General features: G+C 43.2%; 2 protein-coding genes across 3 annotated transcripts in view; both read left to right on the forward strand.

The window, feature by feature from the left end:
• WDR7 (WD repeat domain 7) overlaps positions 1-20,259 on the forward strand; it is a 340,950-nt gene that overhangs the window by 226,159 nt on the left and 94,532 nt on the right. For both annotated transcript variants that reach the window (XM_043889509.1, XM_043889510.1), the window contains one exon: positions 8,103-8,289. In XM_043889509.1, coding sequence (XP_043745444.1) covers positions 8,103-8,289 — 187 coding nt within the window. The remainder of the gene's footprint in view (positions 1-8,102; positions 8,290-20,259) is intronic.
• Positions 15,023-17,317, forward strand: LOC122684949 (polyadenylate-binding protein 4-like). The gene is given in 3 exon segments (XM_043889511.1): positions 15,023-15,930; positions 15,933-16,428; positions 16,564-17,317. Coding segments are annotated over 3 exon segments (1,890 nt in total). The 5' UTR covers positions 15,023-15,024; the 3' UTR covers positions 17,052-17,317.

Genomic DNA, 20,259 nt, shown 5'->3' on the forward strand with positions numbered 1-20,259 from the left:
AACCCACTCCAATATTCTTGCCTAGAGAATCCCATGGACTTAGGAGCCTGGCGGGCTATAGTCCATTAGGTTGCACAGAGTCGGACAAGACTGAAGCAGCTGAGCAACTCTCTTTAATCTTTGACTATGTATCTCTAAAGGGTTAATGTTCAGGAGCTCCTTGTTCCAGTTGAATGTTTTACTGTGGTTATTAGAAAAGAGATCAAGTAATATTTCATATTATTTTACTCTCCACCAGACTACCTATAAAGTTACTTTGAGATTTATCTTATAATGATCACAAACTTCCTTAATTAGCCTGTGTGAATTATTTAAAAAGTGGACGCAGTGATGAAGTTATAGCAAGTGTTTTTTTCCATACTTTTGGTTATCATCAATAGTATTTATTAAAGAATGTCATTGTTTTGATTTTATGTGTTTGTAAATAACAGTGAAATTCTAGAAGCCCGAGAGTGGTACACATGGATAAAGTAACTGGGCGTGAGCCCTTGACTGAGTAGGGGGTCAGTTACTTTGGAGAGACACACCAGCATCTTCTGAATCCTGTGATACATTGGCCCAGCCCCTCTCACATGATGTTGATGGGGTACAGATGACCAGAAATGGTTAAGATCAAACGCTAGTGGAACTTCAGTGTTAGGAGAGTTTCGCCTTTGAAAAAAGGCCAGTCTCTGCTTAGAAGGCCAGAGACTCACACTGGTTGGTTGGTTCCTGGAGGTGATCAGGCCTAGAGAAGGCTGATGGAAGCTAGGCATAGAACATGGTAAGAAATACATGTTGTATAAACCAGAGAAACTCCTGTTTCCTCCATCTTTCTGTATCTAGAGAGCGTTCCAAGGACAGCAAATTGTTATCAGTAGTCATGAGAACTCACTGTCCCAGAAGATAAAAATACTTTAATTTGTGCAGTTGCCTGTCACCTCTTGCAGAGTGCTTCCCTCTCTCACTTTATAGGCTCTTGGTCTGCCTTATTTTTCTTTACAGGACTTAGTACTACTCAACATTCCTATGTGTTCACTTGGTTGTTTTGTCCCAGCTAGAATATAAGTTTCATGAGTGTTTCATAAGCTTCAACTTGGTTGCCCTGTGCTTTAGAACCATGCCTGGTCCCCAGCAGGCCTAGGAAATAATGGGTCAGCGAAAGGATCCCCCAGCTATTAGGTGCCAGAGCTAGAACCTGAACCCCTGTTCTCTTTCTTTACCCTCCTCCCCTGCCCACAACCATTCATGACATTCAACAGCCACACACCTTTGGGGAAAAGGTCATAGAAGTATTTAGATCACTTCTTTGACATCATAAACATCTACTTCTACTATTTTACTTCTTTATTGCTGATCCGCAAATTGTCAGTCAAGCACGTTTTACCTTCCTTAAGAAGGAAAAGAGCCTTATGCAGTAAGTAATATCCTTTTGTGTAAGGTACACTCTTATTTTGGTCTTCTACCCAAAATACATGAAATACCAAAAGCAAAATGAGATTAAATTTCACTGTATAACACAACTTAATTAGGAACTCAAACAGAAAAACAAAATGTCCTTTCAATCAAGCAGCATTGGATTTTGTACTCTTCTGATTGTGGAACAAGAAACAGCTACTTTCTTTGAATCAAAACTGTTTTGACTAAGCTGATATCACATTAATAAGTTTTAAAATAACTTCCTAATGTAACAAAAAAATTTTATGCCTTTTAGTAAAGGAAATGATGACTTGGTTTCTATGCATTATAGGATGTAAAAAGTTCAAAAGTAGTTTTTTATAGCTATTAATACAAAGCCTCTCATTATAGAAGTGTTTATTATTCTATGTCCATGAATAATGCACACTGTACTGGGATTATTTTTAATCAAATCATGTACCTGTATAAAGCCAAGGAATAGAATTCTAGATGGTACTCTGCCATCCTGGTTCTTTGATGGACATTAGCAAGTGGGAAAAGGCTTCATTCAGTTGGTTATACTTTGAAATAAGTGGCCAATCATTATTAATTCATTTTGCACTCATTGTAATGGCACAAATCATCATAAATTCATCTGGTTTAAAGTGCATATAATATGTTCTCCCACAGGAAGTTCTTGTAATTGAGCTATTAATTAGTACATTTTTTAAATACGACCTTTTTTTTTTTCCCCTTCTGTACTCTTCAGAGCTGAGGAGGTTAGTGGCCATTTCTTTATTAATTATTTTCTTTTAAGTATGATGAACCAGTCTTTCTAAACTAGGCCTATTAACTAGCCGGGTGCTCAGTCACTCAGTTGTGTCCGACTGTTTGTGACCCCAAGGACAATAGCCCACCAGGCTCCTCTGTCCATGGAATTCTTCAGGCAAGAATGCTGGAGTGGGTTGCCATTTCCTTCTCCAGTTAACTAGCCAAAGAGAGACCCAAACCCAAGAAAATGGTTCTATATATTGCCTACCAGCAGGACAATAGCAATAATTGTCAGTGATCTTTAAGGGCTCTTAGAAAATTCTCTGAAATGCTTTGGTTTTATAATAATTCCAGTAAGAAGATCTCATTCTCTCTTGGTAAGCATAGTTTGACTGTGGCTTCTATTTTAATTGCTAATTCTTAGAATGTCTCCCTGTAGCCCCTGGTTTCCTATAAACATTTCCTGCCATAATATCCAGGTTCCCTTGACCCCAGCAGGCAGGCACTTGGTAGTTGAGGTCTCCCCTCCACCCCGTTCTTCTGCGTGGTCCTTCCCCGTTTCCTTCTTCAGCCTCTTCAGTTACCAGTGCCTTCTTCATTGGGTAGTACCAGTTGCTAGAGGGCTTATGACAGCTGGCTGCAGAACTGTGAGACCTTCTTGCTTCAAGAGGAACATGTAGGGGAAAACGTAGTCCAAAAAAAAAAAGAAAACTTTCAAATGCAAAACTGGGAAAAATATCATTGATTTTTAAACTTTTTAAATGATCTTTTCTTATTTAGTGCCATTTCAGCACAAATAGAAACTGGGTTCAAAAATTATTACACACTTCATGTTTGTGTCATGAACATGTCGTGTTAGTAGAATCTGTGGTTATATGAAAATAAAGATTTGAGTTAGCATTAAAAATGTTTTGTTAATGTGTTTAACTGTGTGCCTGTGTGTTTTAAGTGAATAAAATAAGTCATTTTTTTTCATTATGTTTTGAACAGTGTGCTAACGTTGTTCTTTGTGCTACGGAGAGCTCAGGGTACAATCAAGTTCAGTTTCTATACTTGTGTTAGAAATGCGAAAGGGGAAAAAGTGGAATAGAATCAATAATATAAAAGTGTTATTTATTATCAAATGATGCTGAAAATGATACCTGATGCTTATAGAAATATATAGCTATAGTTCTTTATAATTAATAGGGTTGTTTTATAATAGTTATTTATTAAATGTAGAGTACATTAATAAAGTGAGCCTACATTTTGTGATAAGGATAGAAGAATAATCCATAAAGCAAATTCATTATTTCTTCCTAAGTAACAGCCTCAGAGAGTGTGTGTGTGTGTGTGTGTGTGTGTATTATGACTTGTATTGTTAATCTTTTGAAAGAGCTGGACATCATAACCGGCCAGATAGGGTAAAAATGTTTTAAGTTGGCATTTTTCCTTGGTCAGTTCATGATAGGACAGCAGTCATCTTGCCAGAGTAACAAGTTAGCCATAGTATATGGCTATACCCATAGCTTACATAGGCTTTATTTTGCTATCTCTGTGTCAATCCTTTTCTCATTTTTAGCGTGTTGCTGTTACAGCAAAGTGTAAATATTTTCTTGCAGCATTGTGCCTCTGTAGCACTTTAAAAAAAAAAAGGTAAGATTAAAGTAGGAACACTTTTTAAAAGAACAGCTTGAGATAAAGCAGCACTAAAATATGAGCTATTGTTATTACTCTTGACTGCATGACAACAGAATTACTTTCTCAACAGCTGGAGGGTCTAAGTTAATTGTGATTTATCCAATGCTGGATTTTAGTGCTTTCTGCTTTTTAAGGGGCTCTGTCTTGATTTGATTTCTTGCCAGTGTTCTGAGCCAGTCTGCATTTTGTAGTTCATTTGCACATTTGGCTAGACATACTGAGTGGTGATGGAGTGGGGCGGAGGGTGCTGCGTGTTTAATTCCCACCATAAAGCTGCCATAGTGTCTGTACTCTGTACCCGTCTTACTGGTAAGAAAGACTAGTCATCTGATAACCCTGCCATGAATATGGTCACAGGTTGACTTGAATAATGCTGAATTCCATCCTGTAACAAGTTGAGTTAGGAACCTCTTGGCAGTCTCTGTGAAAAGACAGTGGCCGGTAATGGGACTTCTCAGCTGTGATTCTTAGAATGGGGAAGGACCATGCAGTTCCTTGGGACAGTACAAACAGCAGTTATAACAACCAGCAGTTTTTTCAAAACTTGCTGAGATCATCCTTTCGGGCATGTTCAGTTGTGTCTGACTCTTTGCAACCCCATGGACTGTAGCCGGCCAGGCTCCTCTGTCCATGGAATGTCCCAGGCAAGAATACTGGAGTGGGTTGCCGTTTCCTACTCCAGGGGATCTTCCCAACCCAGGGATCGAAGCTGCATCTCTTGCTTCTACTGCACTGGCAGGCAGATTCTTTTACCACTGAGCCATCTGGAAAGCCCTCTGATATCATGGGCCAGTAAAACTTCCAAAAATAAAATTTGGGAGTATTTAGCAGAACTTTGTTTTATTTTGCTGAGTGCAAACATTAAAAAATACCACTATCTATATCATTTTATATAAAAAAAATTATTCACCAAAAAAGCAGTAAGTACATAACCTTAGAATAATCACTCTTTTAAACTGAATAAATTTAGCTTTATGAAAAAAACACTCATTACATTATTTATAAAACTTGGACATAGACCAGCACAGGTTTGTAGCAGATTCTTGGAAATTTGTGTTCTGTGCATAATTTTACTGTCCATGCTGGGTGCACACTGTATAAAGTAATTTTCAGTATTTGCCAAAGCAAGAATTATGTATTAAGTACTTACTGAATTTATAAATCATGGTGATAAAACTCATGTGAAGGAAAAAAAAAGCTTTTTAATGAAAATTTCATATGACCCAGGGAATTTACTAATTTAGCAGATGTGAAAAAGTAATAAAATTAACTTTGGACTAATTTTGGAATTAATTAACTTTGGAATAAATACCAAAGATGCCATATTGTTGTTTGTTAAAATTCTCCAAGCCAGGCTTCAGCAATACGTGAACCGTGAACTTCCAGATGTTCAAGCTGGTTTTAGAAAAGGCAGAGGAACCAGAGATCAAATTGCCGACACCCTCTTCCTGCTGGGAGGGCGGGTGCAGTACTGGATATGTCATCAACCATTGAGTGGACGTGACACAGCTAAGACAGTCGAAACAATGAGGACTTGGTATAGCTGTATTTAGCCGTTGACCAGTAATAGCAACCTTCTCATTGTGTGAGAAAAGATAAAACATCATTTGTTTCATCTTCTGTTTTGGTAGCGTGTCATGAATAACGCATGGTTGTAAAGACGTAAGTTGTGTTCAGAGATGTATACTGGTCCCATCGCCCGTGGCCTGGGCCACAGGGGCTGCAGCGAACCCCCTGCCGTCCAGTTACCTCACCTACAACATGGGGACAGATCATTGTTTTCTAAGATCTTTTCGACGGGAAAATGCTGTGATTCTAATTCATTCAATTGGCTGGGGATAAGTAGATCAGAATTTAAGAGGCGGTAGGTCTTGCCCCTTCCTAAAAATCTAACCTCGCCTTCACTCAGAACTTTCCGGTGTTCCCCATTGTCAGCAGAATAAGCAGACTCTCGGCATGGCACGTGATGCCCTTTGTGACCAGGCTCTCAGAGCGCGTCCTGCCTCGTGTCTCTCTGTTATGTTTCATCCCCTTCCTCCTCTTCTCCCTCTTGCCCATCAGCCCAACCCTTTCCCTTTCCTCTGACAAATTTCCCAGCCCTGCTGAACTGTGTGTAACCACTTGGTCTGGCCACGTTCCCACTCATCTCCTGGTCTTTAGACATGCTCTTCTTTCTGCCTACAATATTTTTTATTCCATACTCCTCTCCCGTGAGTGACTAAGTCCTACTTAGCCTTTAGGTTTGGATATTCAGCTCACCTTTCCCTTCTTGTATCCCTAAGATCAGATTAAGTGCTCCTGTTAAATTCTGTCTTGATACCTTGAGCTTATAAATATTTTAACACTCTTCGTGATATATTCAGATTGCCTGTTTGCTCACCTGTATCCTGAGCTAGAATGAATTTCCTTGAAAAAAACTGAGTCTTGTTCTCTTTTGTCTCCCTAGCACTTAACATACTGTAGCAAAACTCTGTAAATAGTTCTTACAGGAATCTTGAGATGGAAGGGTTGGGACCAAATTGTGAAAAGTCTTGAATGAATATCAAGCCAATGTGTTAAACTTCTTAAAGCTGCCACTGGGAAAGCCTTTTACAAAAGACTCAGTCATAGTGGCAGATGGTGGCATCCTTCTCCACCTTGCTCTCTCAGAGAGGTAATGTTCCTGGACTATAGAACAGCGGGGCGCTTATGTAAAATAAGTTAATGTATGCTTTTGGACAAAATTAGATTCCATCTTGTACAGATTAAAATACAACCTTTATTGGGTACACCCAATTTTAGAAATTGGGTGAGAGAGATTTTAGAAAAGTTCTGAGTGATAAACTTAAAATTCATAAAGTTCTGTCACAAGTTTTTTTTTTTTTTTTCCTGTCAATAGAGAAAGTACTATCATTGTCTTAATTTTAGCTTTTTTATCACCTTGGTCCATATTGCGTAGCACCTAAATCATATGGAGTCATAAGTTAAATAAACTCTAAATTACAGAATACAAGTTGAAAAGGAATAAATGTACCTTTCCCCCATTACTATTATCATATAAACCATTTTTTTAAAAATCTGGTTGTTTAGTACCAACAAAGAATATATGATACAGAAATTTGAATCCTGAGATATCTTCAGAACTTAAGTGTCAGTATTGCTGGTAACTTTCAAGTCGTAAGCATGTTATTAATCAACAAGGCTAGAAATCAGGCGGTTTACCTTAGAAATCCTCTTTATCTTCTCATCTTTACATGTTTTGTTGGGAATAACTTGTCAGAGACAGATGTGGAATTTTAACATCTGTATGTCTTTATAACTCCAAAACAGATCATTGAAAAAACAAAAACAAAAACAGACACTCACTAGTAGATTTAAAATGTGTATGTTAAATAGGTCATTTTCCTCTCTGCTTCCCTTGATGCCTCCCCGAATGGTAGAAGCTGCCCCGCCAGAGCTGTTGGGGTCTTGGCTGTGTGTCGTTGTTAGTCGCTAAGTTGTGTCTGACTCTTTGCGACCCCATGGACTGTAGCCCGCTAGTCTCCTCTGTCGATGGGATTTCCCGGGCAAGAACACTGGAATAGGTTGCCATTTCCTTCTCCAGGGGATCTTCCCGACCCAGGCATCAATATTGTGTCTCCTGCATTGCAGGTGGATTCTTTACCATGAGGCCAACGGGGAGGCCATCCTTCTATTTACCGCCATTTCAATTCATTCTCATTTAACAGTTGGCTATAACCTAAAAGTGAGCAAATGCTTTTATTTATTGAGTGCAGTAAATTAAATTTCATATGCTATGTTCTTAATTTTGGAAACAGACAAGTTCAACCTGTTATTCAGAATGAGCCCTGGTTGCCCTTCATGGAACACATGCCAATGTAACCCTTGGCAGCACACTCTGTATGTTTTTAATTCATTTAACACTCTGGTCCTTTGCAGTAGCTATTATGATCCCCATTTCACAGATAAGGAAACTGAGGTTCACTGAGTATCTTCCTAAGTCTAACCCCCTAGTAAGTTATCAAACTGGTTAATACTCTGTTGAATCTGAAAACTCTGTCCCTTTAACCAGTATGCTATACAGTGATGTGATTTAAAGATGGTTTTGATACTCCCTTTAAAGTACATGGTTAGGCGAACTGTAAACTTGAGATCTTTTATAGTCTTACTGTTCGAAACCCCTTTTCAATTAAAAAAAGTAAATCCAAAGTGGTTTACATTTTGAAAATATAGTTCAAAGAAAACATCACAAGGAAAATTAGTTTATCGGTCTGTCTTTTCTTTTGTCATTTTAGGTAAGGCCCTGACATTTCTTCTGCTGCAGCCGCCAAGCCCTAAGCTTCCTCCACACAGTACCATCCGCAGAACAGCCATTGACCTGATTGGACGTGGTTTCACCGTCTGGGAGCCCTACATGGATGTGTCTGCCGTCCTCATGGGGCTTCTCGAACTTTGTGCTGATGCTGAGAAACAACTTGCCAAGTAGGTGTTCCATCCCAGTGCGTTTGGCTTCTGTTGGTTTTGTTTCGTTTTAGCAGAGGTCATTGATTATAATTTTTTAAATAATTTTTAAATTTATAAATATAATCTTTGGGGGGCATTTTTAATGGACAAAAAAAATAGACCAGTATCTCAAGATATGAAATTTTGGAAGTAGACAATGAAAGGGAGATACGTCTCTGTAATTTTAATACAATTGAGCTTTAGCTGTAAGCCAGTGAAGGATTTATCTGTGACATAGTTTTAACTTTATTTTTATTGCACTTTGAGATATTATCAGCTAATAATAGTATAAACATGTCATATATAAGGAAAATAATACATATGGTTGCTCAAAATGTTGTACTGATACAATACATGGCCCAGTTGTTGGGGAAATTACTCCTTTGCCCTCATGTTAATTTTTAGACCTACTTTATTGAGGCTTTATCTGCACACAGTAGACGATCAGCCCTCAGGGGGTTGCAGTGGTCCAGGGAAGCGGGAAGAGAGCAGTGGGCAAGGAGGAGGAGCCGAGGCAGTTCCTAAAATGAAACTGAGGCCGGCGCTAAAAGTTAGTGTTGAGAACCCAGCCTCCGGCTTCCTGGAGGGTCTTTTTTGTTTCGCTTTGACGGTGTAGATCACATAGAATATGAAGTTGGCCGCTGAGGCCCTCTTGGAGGATGCAGTTCAGACACTGACTGCATTGCAGTCATGCTGCCGCGAGCACTCCCTGGTTCCCAGGCGCGGTCACCTGATGGGAGCTCCACGTCCGCTGGGGAGTCACTTCCCGTGCTCTCCTCCCAGTGGCCCCTGACGGTCTCCCGTCTCTGTGAGGTTGCCTGTCGTGGACGTTTCACGTAGATGGAGTTATATAGTATGTGGCCTCTTGTGTCTGACTTCTCTCGCTTAGCATAATGATCCCAAGGGTCACTCGTGTTTCAGCCTCTTTTCAGTCCTTCGTTTCTTTGTATGGTTGAGCAATATTCCATTCTGTTGATATACCACATTTTATTTCTCTGTCCATTGGTGGTCGTTTGGGTTGTTTCTACTCTGTTCCACTGTTGTGAATAGAGCTGCTATGAAAATGCAAATTCATGTAGATGTATTTGTTTGAACAGCTACTTTGATTTCTCTCAAGTAGATGACCTGATAGTGGAATTGCTGGGTCACATGGTAATTCTGTGTGTAACCTATTAAGGTGAATCACCAAGCAGTTCTCCACAGTAGCTACACAGTTTTATATATGTGCTAGCAGTGTGCAGGAGTCCGTTTTCTCCACATCCTTGCCATCACCTGTCTTCTGCTTTTGTTGTTGCTTTTCAAGTGTAGTCATCCTAGTGAGAGTGAAGTCCTAGTGGTAGGAATTCTTGAATTCCCATCTGTCTCATGATGCCTTTCTCAGTGTACAGGCAGATCTTGTTTTATTGTGCATAGCTTTAATGTGTTTTGCAAATACTGGGTTTCTGTGTTGTTTTTTTTTTCTTTTTACAACTCAGATGTTCATGCTGACCCTGCATCAAGGAAGTCTTTTGGCACCATTTTTCCAACAGCATTTGATCATTCATGACTCTGTGTCTTGTTTTGGTAATTCTAGTGATATTTCAGGCTTTTTTATTATTATATTTGTTAAGGTTATCTGAAGTCAGTAATCTTTGATGTTATTTTTGTAACTTTGTGACCTTTTTAGCAATAATGTATTTTTAAATTAAGGTATATACATTTTAAGAAATACTTAATAATATTGTGTCCTTATAGCCTATAGTGTAGTATAAACATACTTTTTATATGCTTGCTGAGAAGCTAAAAATTTGACGTGATTCGCTTTATTGTGATACTTGCTTTACTGTGATGCTCTGGAACTGAACTTACAGTATCTTCCGGGTCTGCTTGTAACTGTTACCACCTCTTGATTTTTTTTCAGTGAACGACATTTCATTTTTATCATTATTAACCTTTGAAATAACTAGAGTTCTCCGCCCTTTTCTCCATGGCTGCCTCTCTCACATCCATGCTTTGGGCCTGTCTTTCCGCTGCCTGCTCTGTGCTCAGAAGTGGACCCCAGAGCAGCAGCTGAAGCTTGACTAGCACGCCGTGACTTTGTCCTCAGGCTGGGCATCCCCGTTTCGATGTCCCGAGATTGCTGAGTCGGGGAAGGGAATTCATCTCAAACCTAAGCAGCTGCCCTCCCGCCTCATCTCCTGTCCCACCGCCACGCTTCCTGAACCTCACCTCTGTGTCTCCTCGCTCAATGCCCTTCAGCAGATTATTTCACCTCTCACCTCAGTTCCGTCTACAGTTGGGGCTAAGTAAACACTTGCATCATAAGACTGGTGGTTGGTGGGTTTGTATTTGTCAAGTGCTTAGAAGAGCACTTAGCACATATCAAGACATTGGATGATGTTGCCGCCTGATGTTGGGCGGGGGGTGTGGATGGTGATGCCATTGTCATTGTCCCGGTGTTCGACAGCTAAAGAGACACCCATTTCTAGAAGGAACACGTCCACATAATGGCAACCGCGGTAATTTCTGAACACAGGAGGCCTGAAGGTTCTTGGTTGACTTTAAGGAGTAGGAGGGACGATGCGCCCAGGAGTTGGCAGTAGCCGTAAGAGGCAGCTGGCCTTTGCGCAAAGCCCGACATGTATTTCAATCTTCTGTCCTCCCCTTGGCCGCAGCTGTGGTTGACACCTTCCCGGAGTCAGCAGAGCGGCTTCTGTTACCTCAGCTCTCCTGGTTACCCTGCTGCTGCTAAGTCTCGTCAGTCGTGTCCGACTCTGCGACCCCATAGACGGCAGCCCACCAGGCTCCACCGTCCCTGGGGTTCTTCAGGCAAGAGTACTGGAGTGGGTTGCCATTTCCTTCTCCAATGCAGGAAAGTGAAAAGTGAAAGGGAAGTCGCTCAGTCGTGTCCGACTCTTCGAGACCCCATGGACTGCAGCCTACCAGGCTCCTCCGTCCATGGGATTTTCCAGGCAAGAATACTGGAGTGGGGTGCCATTGCCTTCTCCTCCTGGTTACCTTGAGAAGCCTTTAATATTTTTGATTGTCCAGAATTCGCTTCAACTGAATTTTATAGCCTATTTCAAATCTGATCCAAACACAATTTCAATAATTATGCAGTCTTGTTTTGTTGCCTGGGAGAAGTGATAGGTTTTTATTTTAGGCTAACCAGTTAATATTTTATTTTGTGTTTAAATACGTTCACACAAAGCTCATATCATCAAACATAACGATGTGCCGTGCTTTATCTACATGGAGTACGTCCACAGACACCAATGCCTGGGTTCTCAGTAGGTAATTTAAATCTTGCTTTTACATCCTTTTCTGTCATGAAGGTTAGTATAACTCTCTCCACACAGCTCTGAATAAATGAACGTATCAGCATGTAGCCTTGAGGAGTTCAGTGTAATTTTCATTGTGATAAATTGCATAATAAACAAGAAAATGTTTGCTTATTAATCTATAACAAGATATAGATTGAAAATGGCCTGTTCCATCCCTGACACCCTTGGTACAGGCTGCAGAAGGACTGAGATTCGGCGAGGCAGAGAGCGGGGGTGACTGGGCATCTTTCCCTCCCGGTGCCCACGGGCCGCCCCTCTTGTGCCTGCTTAACTACACGCATGGTAATGGCACCCGGCCGCCTTGCTCCTACTGTGATCTTAAGCTTGCTTTATGAGGAATCCTTTATGTTAGTCTTCTCTTTTTAAAAAGGGAAAAAAAAAATACAAGAGTGCTTCCCTCTTTATTCCAATTCTTGTGAGTGTATGGAGGGGGTTCCCGGCAGGGCAGCTCGCTCAGGCTGCTGCCGACTTCTGAAGGACACGCGTGATGGGAGTTTCTGTCCTTCCCTCGGTGCCCTGCATCAGCATCCCCTGTCAGAGAGGACCCCTGAGAGGGCTTCTGAAAAGCTATATATGGCTCAAGACGAATAGAGCATTTTCCCAGAATTAAGGTTTTTAATTTCGAAATAGGACTTTAAAATCTTACATCTTTGGAATCAAAATAAAACCAGCTGTTTTCTACTGTTTTCAAACATTTCACCAAATTTTAAGCTATGTTTATTAGCTAAGCAAGCATCTACGGAAGGGACAGTGTTAGGTGCTATATGTAGTGACAAAGTAGCGTGAGACCAAGATCCTTGAGGACCCTTGCAGTTTTACAAGAAAGAGAAGATCTTACAGGAAGGAGGAGAGTAAATGGTATGGACATTCAGAGTGTGGCCGATAAATCATAGCGGGACACCCAGACAGCAGCCAAAGAAGAGTGTCAGATGAATCTTCATTTCAGTGATTCAGTGACTCAGTGATTGTGGAAAGAGGAGGGGACAGGTGGGACAGCGTAGCTGCGTGCTGGAGAGGCTGGCGAGCAGCTCCACATGCAGGAAAGTGAAAGGAAACGTTCTTGTTTAGTTAATTTTATTCATTAATTTCTTACAGAACTTAAACCCTGGGATGCTCCCATCAAAAACTTGAACATAATTGCCTTCCTCGTCATCTCTTGGGAATAGAATTGGGGTCAAAGAGAGGATTGGTTTTACCTTTTTCTTTATTAAAAGACTGTAAAAATGATTACAAAAGATGATGAAATGACTCTCAGAGAGATGCTTTCTCTTGTCCTCAGTAACACTGTGGTCAATGGAAAAGGTGAGGTTCAAACCCAGGTCTCGCTGATACCAAAAGCCACGCTCCCACCACTGTGTCAGTACACCCAGAGAATTAAAGACCAACAGACCACTCAATTTAAAACCACCTTAAACCTACCAATGAAAAGAAACTTGGGCTTCCCTGCTGGCTCAATAGTAAAGAATCTGCCTGCCAGTGCAGAAGACGTGGGTTTGATCCCTGAGTCAGGAAGATCCCCTGGAGGAGGAAATGGCAACCCACTCCAGTGTTCTTGCCTGGGACATCCCATGGACAGAGGAGCCTGGCGGACTACAGTCCATGGGGTTGCAGAAGAGTTGGAGACAACTAAGCAACTCAACAGTAACAACATGAAAAAGACTTACAAGAGATCAACTCAGAGGTTTCAGATTTTAAAAATCATTTTCATCAAGAATTTTGTGCCTTCTGGAAATTAAAAGTGAAAGTCGCTCAGTCATGTCTGACTGTTTGCGACCCCACAGACCATACAGTCCATGGAATTCTCCAGGCCAGAACACTGGAGTGGTTAGCCTTTCCCTTCTCCAGGGGATCTTTCCAACCCAGGGATCAAACCCAGGTCTCCCACATTGCAGGTGGATTCTTTACCAGCTGAGCCACCAGGGAAGCCCAAGAATACTGGAGTGGGCAGCCTGTCCCTTCTCCAGGGATCCAGTTAGATATCAGTAAGCCCCTTGGCTGTTGGGCCTTGTATCATGTGTTTATTCTTATGTATTCAGGCACCTGTTATATAATTTGCATTGTCCTTTACAATAAGCATTTAATGAAGTTCTAGAATTTTAGAAACAAAACTCTTCCTCAGCAGCATGCAACCTACTGCCCTTAATATTTATTAAGTAAAAGTAAGTTGTAGAGATGAAACAACTTATCTGAGGTTACACCAGCTCTGTGAGGGCTAAGACCATCACTTAGGTCTCCCAGTTCTCGTTTTACTGTTCCCATACCACATGGTTATGTCACCCTTTGTTTAATGAGTCATCCACAGCTAGAATCTCATGAGAGGAATTTTTAAAATGAATAATCACGGGCTTCTTATTCATGACGAACTGTTTAACTGAACATGGAAGCTGCACCTCATTGAAATCATAGGTTGCCCCATCCCTTGTTAACTCTGAAAAAAATAGAAACATACACAGTACTATCTTTTTTTTATAAATCCATGATTTTTTTAGCTCTCTCCGCCCCGGGTCGCCGCAGCCTCCACCACTTTCGGGCCTAGTAGCCTGAAGCAAAAAAAAAAAAAAAAAGATAAAGATAAAAAAAAAACCCGAAAACGCTTTAAAATTTAAAAAAAAAGAGAGAGAAAGAAAAAGAAAAAAACGAATCCTCTTCGGAGAACCCGCGGGGAAGTCACTTTCGCACGCTTCCGGCCTGCCCGCCGCCGCCGCACCTGGGCGTCTGTCGGTCCCCGTCCGTCGGTCCGGTGGTGAGCCGCCCGCGCGCCCGCGTCCACGCGCCGCCGCCCGGTTGCGCCGCGTGGCAGCCCCGCGCCCGCCGCCCTCGCCCCCCGCGCCCGCCGGCCTCCCCGCACCACGTGTCCGCACTGCCCTTCGCCGGCCCGGCGTGGGAGGCGGCTGCGCGCTCGGGCCGCCCGGGGCTTGCCGAGTCGGCACCGACAAATACTTGGTTTCCCTCTTCCCCGGGCTGCTGTAATCTTAAACCACCGGGAGCCCGAGGCCTATATTTATAGAGAAACGCGCGTCCCGGAGGCTGCCGTGGGCACCGCTGGGTTGCCTCTGGAAATTTTTTTGTCATTCGGAGGGGAGTCCCCGTTTTAATTTTTTTCCCTTTTTTTGAAATTGGGAGCTTCAGACCAGGACAGCTGAAAAAATTACAAACTCCCAGGGAGGGCCATATTGTTTTTGAGAGCCTTTTGTCTGCGGTTTGGCAGTCTCGTCCGAACCGTCCCCGAACTCCTCTCCGGCCCTCGGAGCCGACTCCCAGCGTCTCCGAGCTTCACTGCCACCTGTGAGCCGCGGCGTGGGCCACGGCTCCGAGCGGAGCCCCCTTTGTCCTGTGCGGTCCCTCTTAAGAAGTCCTCCTGGCGGGGCTCGGGGTGGCGGGGGCTGGGGAGATGAACGCTGCGGCCAGCAGCTACCCCATGGCCTCCCTGTACGTGGGTGACCTGCACTCGGACGTCACCGAGGCCATGCTGTACGAAAAGTTCAGTCCTGCGGGGCCTGTGCTGTCCATCCGGGTCTGCCGCGATATGATCACCCGCCGCTCCCTGGGTTATGCCTACGTCAACTTCCAGCAGCCGGCTGACGCTGAGCGGGCCTTGGACACCATGAACTTTGATGTAATTAAGGGAAAGCCGATCCGGATCATGTGGTCTCAGAGGGATCCGTCTCTGAGAAAATCTGGTGTGGGAAACGTCTTCAAGAATCTGGACAAATCTATAGATAACAAGGCACTTTATGATACTTTTTCTGCTTTTGGGAACATTCTGTCCTGCAAGGTGGTGTGTGATGAGAACGGCTCTAAGGGTTATGCCTTTGTCCACTTCGAGACCCAGGAGGCTGCCGACAAGGCCATCGAGAAGATGAACGGCATGCTCCTCAATGACCGCAAAGTGTTTGTAGGCAGATTCAAGTCTCGAAAAGAGTGGGAAGCTGAACTTGGAGCCAAAGCCAAGGAATTCACCAATGTTTACATCAAAAACTTCGGGGAAGAGGTTGATGATGAAAATCTGAAAGAGCTATTTAGCCAGTTTGGTAAGACCCTAAGTGTCAAGGTGATGAGAGATCCCAGTGGGAAATCCAAAGGCTTTGGCTTTGTGAGTTATGAAAAACACGAGGATGCCAATAAGGCTGTGGAAGAGATGAATGGAAAAGAAATCACTGGGAAGGTCATTTTCGTTGGCCGTGCACAGAAGAAAGTGGAGCGGCAGGCCGAGTTAAAGCGGAAGTTTGAACAGCTGAAGCAGGAGAGGATCAGTCGCTATCAGGGGGTGAATCTCTACATTAAGAACTTGGATGACACACCATCGATGACGAGAAGTTAAGAAAAGAGTTTTCTCCTTTTGGATCAATCACCAGTGCTAAGGTGATGCTAGAGGATGGGAGAAGCAAAGGATTTGGCTTTGTCTGCTTCTCATCCCCTGAAGAGGCAACCAAAGCAGTCACGGAGATGAATGGACGCATCGTGGGCTCCAAGCCACTGTATGTCGCTCTGGCCCAGAGAAAGGAGGAGAGGAAGGCTCACCTGACCAACCAGTATATGCAGCGGGTGGCCGGGATGAGGGCACTGCCTGCCAACGCCATCTTAAATCAGTTCCAGCCTGCAGCTGGGGGCTACTTCGTGCCAGCAGTTCCCCAGGCTCAGGGAAGACCTCCATGTTACACAGCTAACCAGTTAGCACAGATGAGGCCGAATCCACGCTGGCAGCAAGGTGGGAGACCTCAAGGCTTCCAAGGAATGCCAAGTGCTGTACGCCAGTCTGGGCCTCGTCCAGCTCTTCGCCATCTGGCTCCAACTGGTAATGCTCCGGCCTCTCGCGGCCTCCCTACTACCGCTCAGAGAGTCGGGTCTGAGTGCCCGGACCGCTTGGCTATGGACTTTGGTGGGGCTGGTGCCGCCCAGCAAGGGCTGACTGACAGCTGCCAGTCTGGAGGTGTTCCCACAGCTGTGCAGAACTTAGCGCCTCAGGCTGCTGTTGCTGCCGCTGCTCCTCGGGTTGTTGCACCTTACAAATACGCCTCCAGCGTCCGCAGTCCTCACCCTGCCATCCAGCCCCTGCAGGCACCCCAGCCTGCGGTCCACGTGCAGGGGCAGGAGCCGCTGACCGCGTCCATGCTGGCTGCAGCACCCCCCCAGGAACAGAAGCAGATGCTGGGTGAACGTCTGTTCCCACTCATCCAGACGATGCACTCGAACCTGGCTGGGAAGATAACTGGGATGCTGCTGGAGATTGACAACTCGGAGCTGCTGCACATGCTGTAGTCCCCCGAGTCTCTCCGCTCCAAGGTGGATGAGGCTGTGGCGGTCCTTCAGGCTCATCATGCCAAGAAAGAAGCTGCTCAGAAGGTGGGCACTGAGCACCCAAGGACGAACCGATTCAAAAGCCAAATAAACCCTCATGGAATTCAGCTCAAGGTTTGAAGACTTCCTAGCTTGTCCTATGGACCTCAACACTAAGAACCGCAATTGCAAATTTAATAGGTCATTTTGTATCAAAAGGTCAATTATGAAGCACCTAGAATTTTTCAATTTAAAGAATATATTCTCTGGGCTCTGATATGGCCCAGACAGTGTTAACTTTTTTTTTCTATTGTGGGTTTTGATTTTTTTCCCCCAGAAATTGGTTTTATTTGATGTACCCAAGTCTTAAGTTTCTCAATAAAGAAAAAAATCTCCATAAAAAAAAATAATAAATCCATGATTTTTTAGATCAGCATGGTTATGAACATATGGATAAAGTGTTAGAAACAGCAGAAAACCCTCCCTTTTTATGTATTAAAGTACACAAGGATCCTTGTGCTCTTATATGTGCTGAGCGCTGTGATTCTGATTCCAGCTGTCCAGTTCACGTTGCCAACCTTTACTCTGAAGGAGACCAGGGCCGACCCCTCGGCTGAAAGTGCCAGACTCTTATACCTCACACTGCTGTGATGGACGGGTGTGGATGAACTCCACCAAGCCCATTGCTTTTCTGGAACATTCATAGTTGCCAGACTTTAAGAAAGAAACATACAGTCACTGGAAACCACACATGCTTTGATAGCATAGATAAGTCCTTTATGTTAGAAAGATTCTTTCTGAATGATATGAAATAGAGTTGGAAAAAAAGAACTGACATCTTAACTCAAATCTTGAGCATGTTTTTTCGATTTGAGGGCCAGAGAGTAGAGAACACATCATACAAACACTGAGGTGCTTTAGGCTTCCATATTTAAATTATTTTTCCTATTCACATGACATTTATTTTTAATAGAAAGTTTGTAATCAGAGGAAACCGCTTATCTAAATCTGCCTGCAATGCGGGAGACCTGTGTTCAATCCCTGGGTTGGGAAGATCTCCTGCAGAAGGGATTGGCAACTCACCCCAATATTCTTGCCTGGAGAATTCCATGGACAGAGGAGCCTGGCAGGCTACAGTCCATGGGGTCACAAAGAGTTGGACATGACTGAGTGACTCTCACACACGGACACATACACACACTTATCTAAATCATGCTGGCATAGATTTTAATCATTGTAAATGTATACATCATATAGAAAGTGTGTCTAAAGTATAAGTACTTCTTGGAGGAATTACTACCTTTGAGTTTAGGAAATTAGTGCCACCTGTGACTTATCAGATTCAGGTCCCACATGACAAAGAGGAGTTGCTGATTTGTTATTGCATTTAAGACAGTTGTTAATACACCTATTTTACCAGGAAGGGGTAGGAAGGGACTCCCAGATGGCATGTAATTATGCATTTATGAAGTAATTTTAGTCTTTGATTTAGAGGGGAGCATTTTCAGTGCCCTGCTACTGCTCGTCTTGATCACTCAGGCTGCCACAACAAAGCAGGTAGACTGGGTTACTTAAACAACAGACACGTAGTTTTCGCAGTCCTGGAGGCTGGGAGATTCCAGAGCAGGATGCTGTAGAGACCTCATTCTGAGGCCCCTTCTCTTGGCTGCTAGGCGCTGCCATCTTGCTTTGTCCTAATATGACTTCTTTGTGGCCAAGATTGGAAGCACAGAGACAGAGCAATCACTCTTGTGTCTCTCCTAAGGGCACTAATCTCATCACAAGGGCCCCACCATCATGGCCTTATCTCATTATCTCCTTAGAGGCGCAGCTCCATACACTATCATCTTGAGTCCTGAGGCTTCAACATATGAATTTTAGGGAAATACAAGCTTTCAGTCCATAACGATCTTGACTATGATTTGCAGGTTTTTCTATGAAAGTTAAAGTGTTTTTCCCCCTGGAACATTCCCCTACAGCATTCCTTAATTTGATAGATGGGGAAGTCTGACAGTTGTAGGAAGTGCCATTTAACTGAAGTGGTCTTACATGTAACTTTAAAAAAGCATTTACCTCCATGGGGTAAGGATTAGAACAGGATTAATGAGTAGTCAGGTAAGAAATGAGCTTGGCCTGAGTGGACTCTTTTTCTATTCATGGTTTTTATCTGTAATATCTTTCATCTCTGGTATTTCATATTGGATATATATTCTGAAATGCTGAGTAAAACAGGGAGTGTGGCATATCATATTTTTCAGAATAAAGACTGAAACCAAGACCCATCCTATAAACCTATATAACAGATGATCTGCATAACAGCCAGAAGAGCTGGATCAGGCAAAAAGACGGAGTTCTGTGTTTATGTACAGATTCCAGAATAAGACAGACACCCCCTTTTGTTTCAAGCCTCTGATAGTATGATCCTTCCTTGTTCAGTTAGAATCTCACATTATAATATATAACACACCCAGCCCACTTTTGACTTTCAAGATAACTACATGCAGAATTAGACTTTGTCTGTTGGGACTACCAGATCAATTACTTTGACTTCATTGCCTGGTCAATTCAGTCAAATAACTGGCTTAAGTGATTTTTTTTTTTTCCTGCTGAATTTACCAGGTAACTTCATTTAGTGCATAGCTATTGAGCTACCACTATGACCAAGGGCTGCACTAGGCACATCGGTGGGGGGACAAGGGGATACACAGGACTAGAAGGCACGGTCCCAGTCTGTGTGTTGGTTCACAATACAAAGCTAATTCAGAATGAGAGTCGGCGCTCAGGACCCAGCATAAACAGGTTTTGTCACTGGTTGTTTTTGTTTCAGTAGACGGTCACTGAGTGCTCTAGCAATTGCAGAATACCACGTGGGCTTCCACAAGAGTTGAACAGAGCGGAGGGAGGAGAGTATGCCAGTGGGGAAGGGGGGTAGTGGAGAAGCATTAGCAAAATACTGCGATTGAAAAGGAATGAGTTTTAGGGACCAGCTTTGAAATTAGTCTGGCCTCGGGAGCATGGGCGTGCAGATGACAGAGTGATAAATTAGTGAAACTAGATTATGGAGGGTCTGGAATCTCCAACCGAGGAGTTTAAGATTTTTCTAAGCACTGGACCCACTGAGCTTTTTAAGCAGGTTAACCATGAAATGGAGCCGGTGCTCTGGGAAGATTACTGTAGCAGTGGTGCACCGAAGAGGCTGTTGATGGGAGAGACAAGGCTTCTCTTCTTCCCCTGTTGCCTGGGCGACTCCTTTCTGTTATCACTCTCACAACCCACCCGCTTGTGCTCTGTGGATACTCTGAGGAGCCCTGACCTCAGAGCAATAGCTGTGTCCCCGTCCTGAGGCCCT

Source organism: Cervus elaphus, chromosome 27 (genome assembly GCF_910594005.1).
Source record: "Cervus elaphus chromosome 27, mCerEla1.1, whole genome shotgun sequence".
Classification (NCBI taxonomy): domain Eukaryota; kingdom Metazoa; phylum Chordata; class Mammalia; order Artiodactyla; family Cervidae; genus Cervus; species Cervus elaphus.